Source organism: Lynx canadensis, chromosome A1 (genome assembly GCF_007474595.2).
Source record: "Lynx canadensis isolate LIC74 chromosome A1, mLynCan4.pri.v2, whole genome shotgun sequence".
Lineage (NCBI taxonomy): Eukaryota > Metazoa > Chordata > Mammalia > Carnivora > Felidae > Lynx > Lynx canadensis.
The window spans coordinates 226,189,803-226,204,930 of NC_044303.2; the positions used below are offsets into that span (position 1 = coordinate 226,189,803).

The window sequence follows — 15,128 nt, forward strand, 5'->3', positions numbered from 1 at the left end:
AGAATGGTAAAATTTGATGTCCTGAGCCATAGTTAGGTTAAAAGTCGGATTTAAATATTTTGGTGAGCACATTCATGATGGTCTTTAATTGCCTGAACACAGTTTGAGTAGAGTCAGAAAAGAGGAAAAAAAAATGCATACTTGGTTCAGATTTTAATTCTTCTATACGTTACCAACACATCTAAGTGTAAGAAAACTGAGAAAAAATGTCTTAGTTTCACTTATCCCTGAACAGTGATTTATTGTAATAAACACTAATTCAGGAGGCTGATTTGATTATTCTAATCACCAAAAAACCTAGCGAATTTTTTAATTAAAAAAGGGGATGAAGAGACAGTGAATATATATAACATATTGCTTCCACCGATGACATTTATCTGTAAGAAATGCACAGTATTTAATATTAGTAACCGTATAAATGTCCCCCAAGGTTCACTGAATCTGTGATCTCCCCACCACCCCCTACCAACCTGTCCCCAAGCTATTTTATATATGCCCGGACACCTTGTAACAACCTGGGCATTCCTCTGCTTTTTTTCCTACCTAAAAGAGTTGCTTGGTGGTTAAGGTGTTTACGTCTTTCTTGTATGCTGTGCTCTCAAGCATTAAGAATTCAAATTCATTTCACTATAGAAACAAGAACCAAAAGTCCCCAAAGGCGATCATAGGCATGAATTGAACCCAAGAGGTATAATATTTGCCCAGTATTCGGTTTCACCATTTCTTCTTCCAGAATTATCCTCTGACAACATCTTAGGTGTGGTACACACGACAGATCACTCAGAAGTTAACTGGGGCCAATTTCTTTAACCCGCAGGGACAGCACCAGGTTCGTCTGTATCTGCTGTATCCCTTAAGTCTCTTTGAGAATTAATAATCCCAGTGTACTGGCCCTTCACAAGTCCCATAGAAATTTTTCTATGGTAGGGTGTGAAATCATATTTGTAACTCTGATTAATTACCACCCAATGCCACTCCTTGCCAAAACCTGTTGTTTAACTGATTCAATCATGAGAAATCTTTTTGTGGCTAGGGTTAAGTTCATTTTTAAGGGTTTTACATCTGAGATTTAGCTTCTAGAATCCAGTTGGAAAAGACCCAAATTACTACCAAGAGATTCAAGAGACAATTCCTTATTTTGTGTTACAGATGGATGAGCACACTCTAAAAGTCACTGCTTCTGCCAGTTCTCCAAGCCTTTCCCCATCTACAGAATATATGGAATCAGAGCAAGCTTTGGGGGAGAAATCAAGGATGAAGTTGACGTCACATACGTTGGCGGGTATCTATCCATCCTATAACATTATTACCAGGCATATACACAAATTACTAAATATTTCCGAAGTGACAAGGGTCTTTCCTTAGAGATCATAAAGACTTCACCCTCTTGTAGGTAACACAGGGAGACCTGGAGGTTAAGAGACTGAAAAGTCATACAAGACATTAGTGGCAAAACCAACAGAGGAATCCGGTCACCATGAACTCCTGTTCCACACTTGGCTTTCACAGAGCTGCTATCTCACTGCCTCCTCACAGCCCTTGGGTCCTCTGTCCAGGCTTTGTCATGAATATGATAAGTAAAGGGCTAAAACAATATGATCATCAGTGTTTTCACAACGTACATAATATATGATATTTTTCCATAGGATCTTCTAATTCTCTTTCCCAGCCTTCAAGATCAACTCTGCTTACTGCTTCTTGTTTTATTCAAAAATACTTGTTCTGGGGGCAGTTGGGTGGCTCTGTCAGTTGACTGTCCATCCCTTGATTTGGGCTCAGGTCACGATCTCATGGTTTGTGGGATGGAGCCCCGAGTCGTGCTCTGCGCTGACAGCGTGGAGTCTGCTTGGGATTCTGTCTCTCCCTCCCTCTCCGCCCCTCCCCTGTTCACGCTCTGTCTCTCAAAATAAATAAACTTTATATATATATATATATATATATATATATTGATAAATAAACTTAATAAACTATATATATATATATATATATATATATATATATATATACCTTTGTTCTAAGTAAATTAATAACACCCCATGTTATAAGGTATATATCCAGAGTCACTTTTTAGTTTAGCCTCTCCAAGATAATTTAGTGACACTGATCCACCAGCTAATTTTTTAAACAGATAATGTTCGCCAAAGTGAGAACATACCGCTTTATACTTCTACCCAAATACCTCCAGGAAAATGCCCAAGAGAGCGCTCTCTTCTCTACTGAGGTAATAACCAAGGAGGAAGGGGCCATAAAAGAAAACCAACAGTCCTCATTACTTCTTTTTAATTGTTTAACTTTATTACTGTTGCACCATTTATACAATTACATATAATTTCAATGCATCCATTGTACATTTTTTTTGTGTTTTTTTTTTTATTTTTATTTTTTTTTTCCATTTTCCAATGAGCGGTGTGTTGGTGCCTGTGACACAGAATGGAAGAGAAACCAGAACTGCAATGAACGCAGACTTTTTTTTTTTTTTTTTTTTCATTTCCACTGACCAATAAACAGAACTACAGGTGCACCCAACCACGGACATGCATTAACTCGTCATGAGAAATCTAGGGAGGCTAAGTAGGATGAGAGAATGTTTGTTACTCCCAAAAATACCTGGGGAGGAAGAATGGAGTCTTGGCATCGAGATACTTGTGGACAGGCTAAGAGGGCTGTCTGAAAGTTGGCATTCATCCACAACATTAAAAAAATATCAAAATAAGAAAAGCTGTAAATTAAAAAGAAAAACACAGAAAATACTGCTTTCCGAAAGATCTGATTGCCTTGGCCTAGGCCCTGTGGGCAGAATCAAACGCATCACTCCCAACCCCCTTGCAGAAGACAAGATACTCGGATCTTAGCGGCGGAGTGCCTGTGACAGCAGTTCAGGTACAAAAATTGTACTGTACTTTCAGACATTGATCTTTAAAATCCAGGACTGATTGGTAAAGTTGACTGAAGGTATATTAGATATTTCCCCACAAAAATACTATTTGGATTCTCCCCACCCCCTCCCTCCCTCGATGGGACAACATCCTTTTTTTTTTTTTTCTTTAATCTTGGGCAATACATATCATTACTTCGGATTTGAAACGAGTTAGTATAGGAGAGAGAGAGAGACAGAGAGAGAGAGAGAGACACAGAGAGAGAGAGACAGGCGGTGGAAGCAGACTCGGTTTCCATAGGCTGTCCTTGTTATTCCTTGACTGCTACGGTTTGCTCGGAGCTGGCGGGCGCCTCGGCCGCCTTGACCTCGTCCGCGGGGGCTGCGGGGGCCTGGGCCTTGGCCGTGGAACTGGGTGCTTCCGTGGCTGCGGGGCTCTCCTTGGACGACGGCGCAGCCTCGGTGCTGCTGGGTTTTGAGTCTGAAGCCGGGGCCCCGTCACTTTTCGTCTCCTGCGCGGCAGGAGCTGCGGGAGCCTCAGTCTTGGTGGGTTCCCCGGCCTCCTTGCCCTTGTCGTCGGCCTTGGCCTCCGCGGGCGCCTCGGGCTCCGCGGCCTTGGGGGCGTCGCCGGCCGCGGCCGCGGGCTCGGGCTCGGCGGCCTTAGGGGGCTCGGGCTTGCCCTCGGCCGCCGCCTCCGTCTGCTCGGGCTCCGCCTTCGGGGCGTCTTCCTTGGCCGCGGCCGTGTCTTTGTCGCCTTCCTTGTCTTCGGGCTTGCCGGCCGCGTCCTGGCCATCCTTGTCCGGCTTCTCCTCCTTGCCCTCCTTCACCTCTGTGGTCTCGGCGGCCGCCTGGGCCTCGTTCTCCTTCGGGGTTCCCTCCTCTTCGGTGCCAGCACCCTCGGCCTTCTTGTCTTTGTCCTTGGCCTTCTCATCATTCACATTGTACCCCTTCTTCTTCTTGCTCAGCTTGCCTCCCATCTTGGAGTTCTGTAACACAGCACAACAGGACACAACACAGAAGCGTTACTGGTGGCTCCGGAGGGAACGGCTTTGCCCACCTCTCCACCCCTGACCTGGCAGGCTGAAATCCTAACCCCGTGCCGAGACGATGGCACTAGGAGGTGGTGCCTCTGGGAAGCGATTACGACCCGAAGGTGGGGCCCTCGCGGGTGGGACTGCAGACGGGACCCCCACGTGGCTCCCCAGCCTTTTGCCCACGTGAGGAGCAGCCAGGGGACCGATCACGACCAGTCAGAAGCGGGCTTTCCCTTCAACCCACCTGCCTGCACCCCCACCTGGGACTTCCCAGCCTGCACAACTCTGAGAAAGAACCTTCTATTTACGAGCCACCGGGTCTGACTGTTTAGCAGACAGCATGGACCAAGATGCTTCTCAGTAGGAAAACTAAAAGAAGCTTCCGTTTACAAAGGAAACAGCTCCGGACGCTACTGAACTGTGCACTTTATTCCTTCTTAAGTTTATTTATTTATTTTGAGAGAGACAGTGAGAGCGTGAACAGTGGAGGGGCAGAGAGAGAGGGAGAGGGAAAATCCCTCGCCGTCAGGGCAGAGCCCAGCCCCGTCTGGAGCTCACCCACGAACCATGAGATCGTGACCTGAGCCAGATGAAAAGTCCCACACTTAACCGCCTGACCCCCCCCCCCCCCGCCGCAAGCGCCCCAGAACTGTACCCTTTAAGACAGGTTACTGCAGTCAATTTCATATTTTGCCACAGTTAAAAATGACAAAAAAGTGAATCTGAAAAAGAGCCCATTTAGAGAGCATCTGGTTGCAGCAAGTAGAGGAAATAATAAACTGAGATCAAAGAATACGTGATGAAACGCTAAGCGTGTCCATCGAAAAGAGAAGGGGCGCAGTATTTGTTTCTTGTCTGCTTTCCGACGCCCAACGCAAACACTAGTGAACGTTTGTGTACAAAATGGCAGAGGCGGCCAATTTATCTTATTTTAATTTCTTTCTAACGTGTATTCATCATTGAGAGACAGAGAGACACAGAATCGGAAGCAGGCTCCAGGCTCTGAGCTGGCAGCACAGAGCCGGACCTGGGGCTCGACCTCCAGCTCACAAACCGGGAGATCGTGACCTGAGCCGAAGTCGGACCCTTAACCGACTGAACCACCCGGGCGCCCCCAGAGGCAGCCATTTTAGATCCATAGTGCAGCCCAGAAGAGGCTCCATAATCTTAAAATACTTGCCAGAGAAATGGCACAGCTGTAATCAAGCACAAATGACAAATTCCTAGAAAAGAATCTCAAACTACCAACTCTTCTCCAACTTAGCTATTCAGCTATATGCTCATATCGGCACACACATCTCCAAAGACAAGCAGCATGTGGCCTTTCTGGTTATAGAGCCAGACCGGTTAAAGGAAAACTACCACCCAAGAAATGAAAAGCCTACCTAGTGTCTCTAATTATATTTACTTTGTCAGTTGTTCCAGACTTGTATTCATTGCTTTTCCAGGTATTTTTGGCTTACGTACTTCCACAGCAATATGAAAATGGCCTTCATTATCAATTATCATAATCAATAACCTGATTAGAATTCCAACTAACTCAATGGTCATTAACAGGCTTTTTCACTCTGAGTGAAGTCCCCAACTTCCTAGAGGCTTTTGATTCTGGCCTCAGAAACTGTGATTGTATTTGAACCCTCAATTTTTCTTCCGTAGTACGAAAGCAAATCCAAATAAATAATAAATTATAAATTTATAAATAATAAATTCAGTCTAGAACCATTGCCAGAAATAAGCGGGCATGCTATGTTTTCCAAGTGCATGTTTATGCCATCATGTATCAGTGGGAACCCACTGACCTGTTGCTCTTTAGAGGAAATTTGGTTGCTTTTCCTTCATGAAGCATGGAGCAGATTGAATGTCCATGTATTCTTCAGTCCTCACCATTAAGGAAAGTCCAGGAGAGAGAAGGCCTTGCCCTGGGCACCGGCGGAGGCAGAATTAGAACGTTCTTGTTGCCCAGTCACTTTTTTTTTTTTTTTTTTTTTTGTCATTAATGTCATCCATTTAGAACAGAAAATTTTATTCCTTACACTTCTTGGAATCGTAATTCATGACCATGAAATAATCTACATTTATCTTATTTAAAAGCAGGGTGTTGGGTAGGAGAGTGCTATGCTTTGGTCAAAATTCGTCTCTGCTCGTTTCCACTCTATATGTGAATTCCCTGTCTGGAATGCATTTAATGGCTGAAGGAGGAAAACAGCAATAAGCTGAAAGATGACTAAAATAATGTTCCTAGTCTGAAGGAAGGCCTTTATTATGTTATGAAAGAAAGAATCTATCTTATGTAGCTTTAAAAAAAAAAAAAAGAATGGCTTTTGGTCATGATCCACTTCGGATATCCAATGGACTCTATTCGACTTAATTTTTGGTTATTTCTCCCTCAGAAGTGGGGGCAAACATATAGGGTAAAAATACAATTAAACCCACTCTAATCTCCTAAACAACCACAAAGCAATAAGCGAAAACATAAAGAGATAAGTTGGACCAGTGTCTTAAGTTGTCGTTTACAACTCTTTCATTGAGTTCTCAATTAGCCAGTATGCGGGAATGTCAAAATAATTTCAGCTCTGCTATTTCAAGATATATTCTGGTTCATGAGGTTAGAGCTAAGAAACAGAAAACCTGACAGGCCTGCCTTTTCTATATATTCTCCAATTCTATCATAGAAACCTATACGCCAATTTAGAAGTCACGGAATAGAAGACGAAGTGTAAATGTGGTGTGCATTCCGCCCATACCATAGGGGTGCCTCTTTTTGACATACACAGCATGAAATTCTATATAGCTATCCCCAGAGGCTTAAAGCTATGTTGGTCTACAAACCTAAAATCTGTGTTACTAAAATTGGTTTTCTGAAACACAGGGCCACTTTCTATTCTTTAAACCCAGCTGTGATTCATTTCTGGGCAGGAAATGAATGTACATAATCAAGTTGTAAGAAAGTCTCCAACCCTATTTGTTTTTTCAAACACAAAGTTAATAAATGCCCCTACATTTGGCTAATTTTCTTACATTAGTTATAGTGGGGTATCAGAGGGAGGCTTCTAGAATCCACCAGAACCCTGGAAAAGCAGGGAAGTCTGGTTATTTCCCAAGACCACAGGGGTGAAAACCTTGCACATACCGAGGGGTAAATTAAAATTACAATTTAAAATCTAACGGTTTCCTGCGTGTCGAGCACAATCCTAATCCTAAACACATTACGAGATTATTTTATTTAACCTTCTCAATAGTACCACAATGTAGTAAGTATCCCGTTAGCATCCTCTTACCCATATGGAAATTCTAACTAACGGAGGTCATGGGGCAGGACTAGAAGAAAAAGCCAAATCCAGCATGTAAGGTGAGAAGGTACCATCCAAGAGGTCAGAGGGAAGTTCATGAGCAAGCTTCCCACAGGACAGAGCTCATCTCAGGAATGTTACCCACCCTGGGTCACAAGGTTGGTGCCGACGTGGGGTGACTCAGAACTCAAGATGTTGTCAAGATAATGATGAAATTCTGAACTTCAGATACCCTCTGCCCATAAACTTTTCATCACCCCATTTGTCAGTGGGGCTTTGTATCAGTATCCTTAAAAAAATAAGGAGAGCAGTGGGTATGCGTTTTAATTACTTCTCTCATAGTTTTACTTCTAATTTTGAGAGAAATTAGTTGGTGTAGCAAGTTGTGAGTTGAAACATCTAAGTTAAAAAAAAAAAAAGCAGTTAAAATCAAAAATCAGCAGCAAATAATCCCCCCTGGAAATGATTTAAACCTCAATCTGAGCTACAGTGAAGGCTAAGCCTACCTTCGAATTTCTCCACATCTGGAACATTCACTAGCCGTTAAAAACTCAGACCAACGCTGATGCACTGAACTGACCTCATAGTGTGGATACAATAACCAGACACTTAAGTTGATCTCTTACCAGAGTTGTCCTTTAAAATTACAAGACCAATTCGATGTCACCGGGGCCAAAACTACACAGTAACGGCTTCAACGTGGCATAGAAAATAACTAGCGGTCAACAACAACCGAAGAGACTGCACTGTGTTAAATCTGGAAAATCCTGTACCAGAATTATTTCACGGAGTGCCCGAGTGTTGCATCATGGGTGACTCCTAAGATGTTGCTAATGAATCCCAACTCCTCAGCACACCTGCCCTGAATCCTTGCAAGTCACTTAACCTCATTGTCCTTCCATTTCCTCTACAGAAAAAAAAAAAAAAAAAAAAAAAAGTCAACCTTAGGGGAATTTCGTGCGAAGCATCGGTATAACGTTTGACATTTCATGGGCCTGCAAGAAACGTTAAATTCCCCTCCCCGTCATTTAATTTTGCGATTCCTAGCTAGGTCTGTGCTTGTAAACCCCACGAGAACAGTAGAACACGGGCTCCACACACACAGGCACAGTAATCAAAAGACGATTTAACAATATTTTGAAATGTCACCAAGAAGATTTTCGCTATGTGAGTTTCAAGCTTGCTCTTGCCGACCGGGTGGATGCGGAAAAGAAGTTGGTACACCTATCTGTTTTCATCATGTTGCTGAGAGTAAATTCGTCTACTCTTTGGATGTGAATGTTCTATGCACCTAAGATTCTCAAGAGGTTACAGGTCTTTTTAAAAAGATCAACAGTCTGTGATAGCAAGAAATTATTTTCTAGACAGAAGTAAAAATTATAGACCGGTCACCAAATCTAATGACTCCTAATTTGAGCTGGGTACCAGAGCGACCACGGAAGAAATATTATTTCATCTTCCTACCATCTCTTCATCATTTGTTCCAAGGAAACAAGGGGAAATTCCGTTTCAGTCATCGGGATGAAGGCAGAACCCAAATTCTGCAGTTAAAATTCATTTATTGCCTATAATACACGTGGAAGGCCAAAAACTTGATCGACGCCTTAGCGCAGCTAATAAGCTAAACAAATTGCTTAGGAGGGAAGGTCACACTGTCAAATGCCCCCTTTTTTCCCAGCATTCTGTGGAGGACTTTTTTTCTTTTACCAAGTACCAACGCGTTCATACTTTTAAGGTCCGAACATGGTGTTTTAAATCTCCCACAGCTGTCCTGTGGCTTACTCCCCTAATAAAAGCAAACCTCTCTCTAGTTAATTAATCCCACGTGGCTATAAATAAATATTCCAGAGAATTCGAGTTCTGCTTGTTGGTGAAAAGAGGAGAGAAAGGGTCACTCTAGCACGGTTTGCTGATCAAAGCGACTGACACGTTTCTTTGTTGGCAGCTAATGACTTTTCCTAATAAATGACCGTGTATACTCATGAACTTTCATGAAAATTCCAAAGGTGTGTTTCTCTAACGTCTTCAAGCGGATGAAGGCACGTGAAAGAACAACTCCCTAGCTAGGCAGGCAAGGTAAGATGATGGGTTCAGGCCTCAGAAATAGGTACATGAAGTAAAGTAATAAACGGCCTAAAAATTAGATTTTAATTCTTTCTCCAAACATCCTGTTGAATCTTGAAGCTGACAAGCCTTTTTTTTATATAAAACAAAATCCTGCTTACAAGCTCATGTTCAGCTATGAAGCTGAAGACTATACGTATCTATAAAGAAATGTGACCCCATATATCGCCACTATAGCAAACCTTAAAAAAATGACTCTGACTCTTGACAGCTTAAATTTCACATAAAAAAAAATTGTTTGGGGGATTAAGGGCAAGAAATAATTTGAAAGGTTATGTTGTAGTCAACATACTCTAATAGAGATGATCTCCCCTACAAGGTTCTCCCAAGTCTTTGTTCCTTTCACTCCAGAGAGCCTATCAAGGAACATGGAAGATGCTTCTTAGCCATTCAAATCACCTAAGTCATGTTTATTTTGTACACACAACCCTCAGGGGACACCGGGTCAAAATCACCTCTGTACAGAGCTGAATTATCACTTAATTTCATTATGTAACAATTCTTACAAACGCTAATATGATCAGCGCATCCAGAACTTTCCTGATGGGCACTTACATTTTTTTCTTACCTTAAAACAAACCAATCCACCATCAGCACAGCCTCCTAGCCTCCTGAATTAAAATCTGGTCTTTCATTTTGAGACAATGAAGGCAGAAGGGCCGAGGACAAAATGTCACTTAGAAAAAGGTTAAGTAAATTATAAATCTTTTAAGACACGTCAAAAACAAGCCCCCTCGCACTCAGTATGAAAGTTTGCTAAAAATGGCAAGCATGCAGAGTGCTGGTCCCAGCTGTCAATAATTTGCTTAAGAGTCTGAGCAAATCACCTTCCCCTCTGGGTCTCAAATTTCCTATTCAGTAAAATGAAGATATTTAAAGTTCGTGCTCTTGGTGGGGAAGGTGGAAATGTGTGCATATATTTTATGAAGGCTTATGACACTAACAAAATGCTATGTGTGTGAAAAATGGGTTACGATCAGTGCTATGGTCGGAATGTTTGTGTCCTCCCCAAAATTCGTAAGGTGAAAGCTCATCTCTGAGGTGACAGTATTAGGAAGCAGGACCTTTGGGAGGTCCTGGGCATGGAGCCTTCATGAATGGGATAGGTGCCCTTATAAGAGACCCCACAGAGCGCTTCAGCCCCTCCCACCACATGAGGACAGAGGAAGAAGTCGGCACTAGGCCCCAGAGCCCAATTATGCTACACCCTGACCTTGGAATTTTATTGCCTCTAGCACCGTGAGAAATAAATTCCTGTTGTTTATAAGTCACCCAGTCTATGATACTTTCTTATAGCAGCTTGAACAGATGAAAGCCATCAGTAAAGCTCTATATTCCTGCTAATTATTATCATAAAAACTTACACACCATCTTGCACCCTGAAGATTGACATCCAGTTGGTTTCCTGCTATAGTTGGATTTCTTTGTAGATATAATTAATGTACGATAAATGTTCAGTACCTTCAACACACGTGAAACTTGTTAAAAGTTAGAAATAAAAACTTACAAAACAACATCCAAGTATTGACCAAAAAACATTTTCTGAGGTTTTCAATTACACTTAGGATATGTTTTCAGAATAGTGCGTCAGCTCCGTAAGTAATGAGTGGGGGCAGAACTGAACCCTGAAAACACTTCAGATGAAGACGTAACTGTCAGAAAAATTACGCTTCGTTAGTTTTGCTCATGCAGAACTATTTCATCGCGTTGTGTTTATAGAAGACGCTCAGTTGTTTCCCTTGACCTACTTTTGATGGGTCATCTACCAACCCTTGGTGGTCCTGCTGGCCAAGACGTGCCCTATGCCAAACTCTAAGAAGAAGCACTTTCTAGAAACAATCAAACGCTAACCATCTCCCCTTTTATGCAATGCTAAAAATATTTTAAAACTATCTTTTCAATAGAATTTAAGTCAATCTATGGAAGATCCATCACAGACCCCTGAAGCTAACATGACTTGCAGTTGAGTGTTGGTTGAGGAAAACCATGTGGTAAGACTTCTTAGGTTCAATTTGCTAGAACAATATATCCACCTAAAACTCAAAAGCAAAAGTCAGTGACTTAAATAGAACAATAGTGACATAAAAGGATTACTAAGCCTCAGAAGCCAAATTAAAACAATTTCCTTGTCCCATCCTATATCCTGTGAGAATCATTTAAATATATAAGTCAAGGGCTCCTGGCTGGCTCAGTTGGTAGAGCATGGACTCTTGATCTCAGGGTCTTGAGTTCAAGTCCCATGATGGGTATAGAGTTTGCTTAAATAAATTATATATATATATTATATACATATATATATTATATACATATATTATATATATGTGATACATATGTGATATATATATGTGATATAATATATATACATATATTATATATGTGATAATAATATATTACGTATATTAAATTTATATAAATATACATATATATATTTAAATTCAGTTAGTTATGGAAGACTATTTAAGTAACCAGTTTCCTGCATATAAAAAAAAGCATTTATAAAACAGAAACTTGCACCAGGTGGAAATTATTCTCTTGCCACCACCATGGGAAAAAAAGTAACTTGAATTTTATGGAAAAGGGTAGAATTCTTGAGACAGAATAAATATTAAGATAGTCCAGTACCACAAAAGTGGTCTGAATATTGCTAAAGTTGAAGGTTGTAGCTGAGGACTCATTCTCTTTTCCTTCAGACTTGAGAAGTCTGAACACACAAACACTTACAATCACTTACACCACTTACTTTGGGTAGAACCATTTTTGTTTTGTGTTTGAGCACAGAAATATGGGATATTTCTTTCAAGGAAAAAAAAATTCAATTTGTTTATAAAGGTCTGTATTTTTTCTGAATTTTCTTATGTGTTCAGAACCTCATTAAACAGTTTTATCTAAGAAATCTCTCATGAATTGTTTTTTTTATTTTTTTAATGTTTTTATTATTATTATTATTATTTTTTGAGACAGAGAGAGACAGAGCATGCGCAGGGGAGGGGCAGAGCGAGAGGGAGACAGAGAATCAGAAGCAGGCTCCAGGCTCTGAGCTGTCAGCACGGAGCCTGACACGGGGCTCGAACTCACGGACTGTGAGATCATGACCTGAGCCGAAGTCGGACGCTTAACCGACTGAGCCACCCAGGCACCCCAGGTGTTGTTTTGTTTTGTTTTGTTTTGTTAATCAAGCAGGAATTCATTTCTACATTTACTGTCAGGGACAAATTACACAAAACAAAATTAGGACGCATCAACTTTTTACAAAGCTACAGAAAGCAACATTTTACAAGACTTTGTGGCGAGTTTGTAAGTTGAGAAAGAGTTCAGGCCAGTTACAGGTTTTAAATGCCAACTTTGCTTTGGGAGGTCATGGTCAGCACGAGGTCATGGTGACTTGAAAACAGTAAGGGCAAAGATTCACTATGTTCACATAAAAGAGAGAGCAAGGGCAAGAGTGAGGAGAACGAGATCAATGAGAGGAAGTTTCTTATAATCAAGTCTCTCCACCCTCGCTCTACCACTTCTTCTGAAAATCTACTCCTCCATCGGATCCAATCTTTATCTGCATCTTTTTTACTCATGGAAACTGCAGCCAGCTTTTCTAGCAAGATGCCTTCCGGGCACCCAAGAATGAGAGTATCTAGCAGTGTAAGGTTTCTACTTGGACTCCACGGTGAGTGGCATTTTGAATCAGGGAGCCCATGAAAATAGTTTCTCTGTTCTCCAGTGCTCAGAAAGGGGCTCAGTTTGGGTGCGTGGAGCCCTTGAGCTGACTTGCTGCTCAGTCCTCTCCATAGACAGAAGACATTCTCCCTCTTCTAGAACTGAGGCTCTCAAATCCTCTGGCTCCTACCACACAAAAACACAAGCCCTGACCCCCTGCCTCTGGTTTTAGTAAAAAAAAAAAACAAAAACAAAAAACAAAAAACTAGCAATGTTTTAAAACATAGGAAGGCACAGCCCTAGTTACCTGGATAGAATCTAATCGATATTTTCGCCATTATGGAAGTTGTTCCTATAGTAACCGTAGGGTTTCTGGGAGCTCTCATTTACCCTTTCCTTTCTTCAGACCCTGAAATAAAACACTTACTAAAGAGTCTGGTTGGGTGCAGATGAGAGAGGAAAGGAGAAATGTTGGATCAAAAGGGGTTCTGAGTAAGAGAAGCAAACAAGCACTGTCATGACCGACTTTGAGATTTCAGTCCTTTGAGGCCACCGATTTTCGCTCGTCCCCCACTCCCTCCAAATAGCTTTCAAGAACCCGTCTGTATCTTGGTAGCGAGCCAAATTACTGGCAATTAAGTATTAGTATTTATCTTAGCCCACGTATTGAATTTTAGATGTCTCGATTTGCACAGGGCCACCCCTTACAATTGTCGAATCTTCGTTTCAGTAATCCTCGGTTGGTCAGTATCCATTAGTGTCGCCCCAGTCTTTGGAACAAAACTGCAAGCCCCAGTTACAGCAGTGTGGCTCTTCAGAAAATGCAGCCTTGCATAATGACATAGTTTCCAGGCATTCGCTACCCCCAAACCCCGGGGGATTACATGCACTGTATTCTCTCTCCAATCACTACATACTCCACAATGTCACACACTTGCATTTCTTACTAATATGTTCACGTTTTTGTCACTACGTCAGTGAACACCACCACAAGTCTGTGACAAGGAAAATCACTGGTATACTTAACTGGTATATACAACCAGACCACACCAAACCAAAAAAAAAAAAAAAGACTAATATAGAATTTCTCCCATATGATCTAAAAGTTACTATATTTACAACTTCACATGCTATTCCTATTTATGTCTTCTTTCTCTGTGCTAATAATATCTAGGCACCTCCTATACAGGACGTACAAAGGTCCCATCCATTGCCAAGATTTTTATTCTGAAAACGCAAATCTGGATTAATTAACCATTTCATCTCCAACCAGGAGAACCGAGTTTTTAAGGATGACATCAACCAGATTACAATGAGGATGACTCCACGCACGTAGCAAAACGCAACATGAATGAATATGCCACGGCAGGTGTCACAGGCTGGGGCGTTATTCCCGATTTGATTGCTGCTTCATGACATGATCAAGACCAACTAGAGTCTCCTTTTGATTCTGTTTCCATTTCAGAATCAGAAGAAAATACATCTGCTTCACACAAATGCTGAGAACGAATCAGTGCTTCCTGACACGGCTAAATGTGTGGCCAGAGTATATTAACTGTACTCTTGAACAAGTAATTATCACTCTGAATTCAGGGCTGCAAAGCTCCCACAGGTTTATAAGCAAAGCAATCCATGATTGATTTTAAGGTAACCTGCAAAGTTAGAACTCATGAATTGTATCTGCAGACAAACTCTTCACCAGACCAACTGGGTTTATAATTACTGTGGCCTAAAAAAATACCCAAGTTCCTGGTTAGCTGAAGCAAATATTAGGGTAAGAGAAAAGGGGGCGAAATTACCTTTAAGAAAGAATTTACAAGAGCACCGGGGTGGCTTAGTCGGTTAAGCATCAAGACTCCATGATTTCAGCTCAGGTCATGATCTCCCTGTTCCAGAAGGGGCCTCACACTGGGGCAGAGCCTGCTTGGGATTCTCTCTCTCTCCCTCCCTCCCCACTGCTCATGTGTGTGTGCGCGCACGCTCTCTCTCTCTCTCTCTCTCTCAAAATAAATAAATAAACATTAAAGAAAAAGAATTTATAAAAGAATGAAGAAACAGGACATATTCAAAAACTATATTCAATAAGAACAGATATGCCCCAATATGCAGTGGGGCGCCTGGGTGGCTCAGTTGGTTGAGCATCCGACTTTGGCT

The 15,128-nt window shown here is 41.7% G+C and overlaps 1 protein-coding gene across 1 annotated transcript in view; it reads right to left on the reverse strand.

The window, feature by feature from the left end:
* Positions 1 to 2,273: 2,273 nt before the first annotated feature.
* The window catches only part of BASP1 (brain abundant membrane attached signal protein 1), a 55,976-nt gene continuing 43,121 nt past the window's right edge, over positions 2,274 to 15,128 (reverse strand). Inside the window, exon 2 of the mRNA XM_030332207.1 lies at positions 2,274 to 3,861. Within this exon, the coding sequence (XP_030188067.1) occupies positions 3,187 to 3,852 (666 nt within the window). The 5' untranslated portion in view covers positions 3,853 to 3,861 and the 3' untranslated portion in view covers positions 2,274 to 3,186. The remainder of the gene's footprint in view (positions 3,862 to 15,128) is intronic.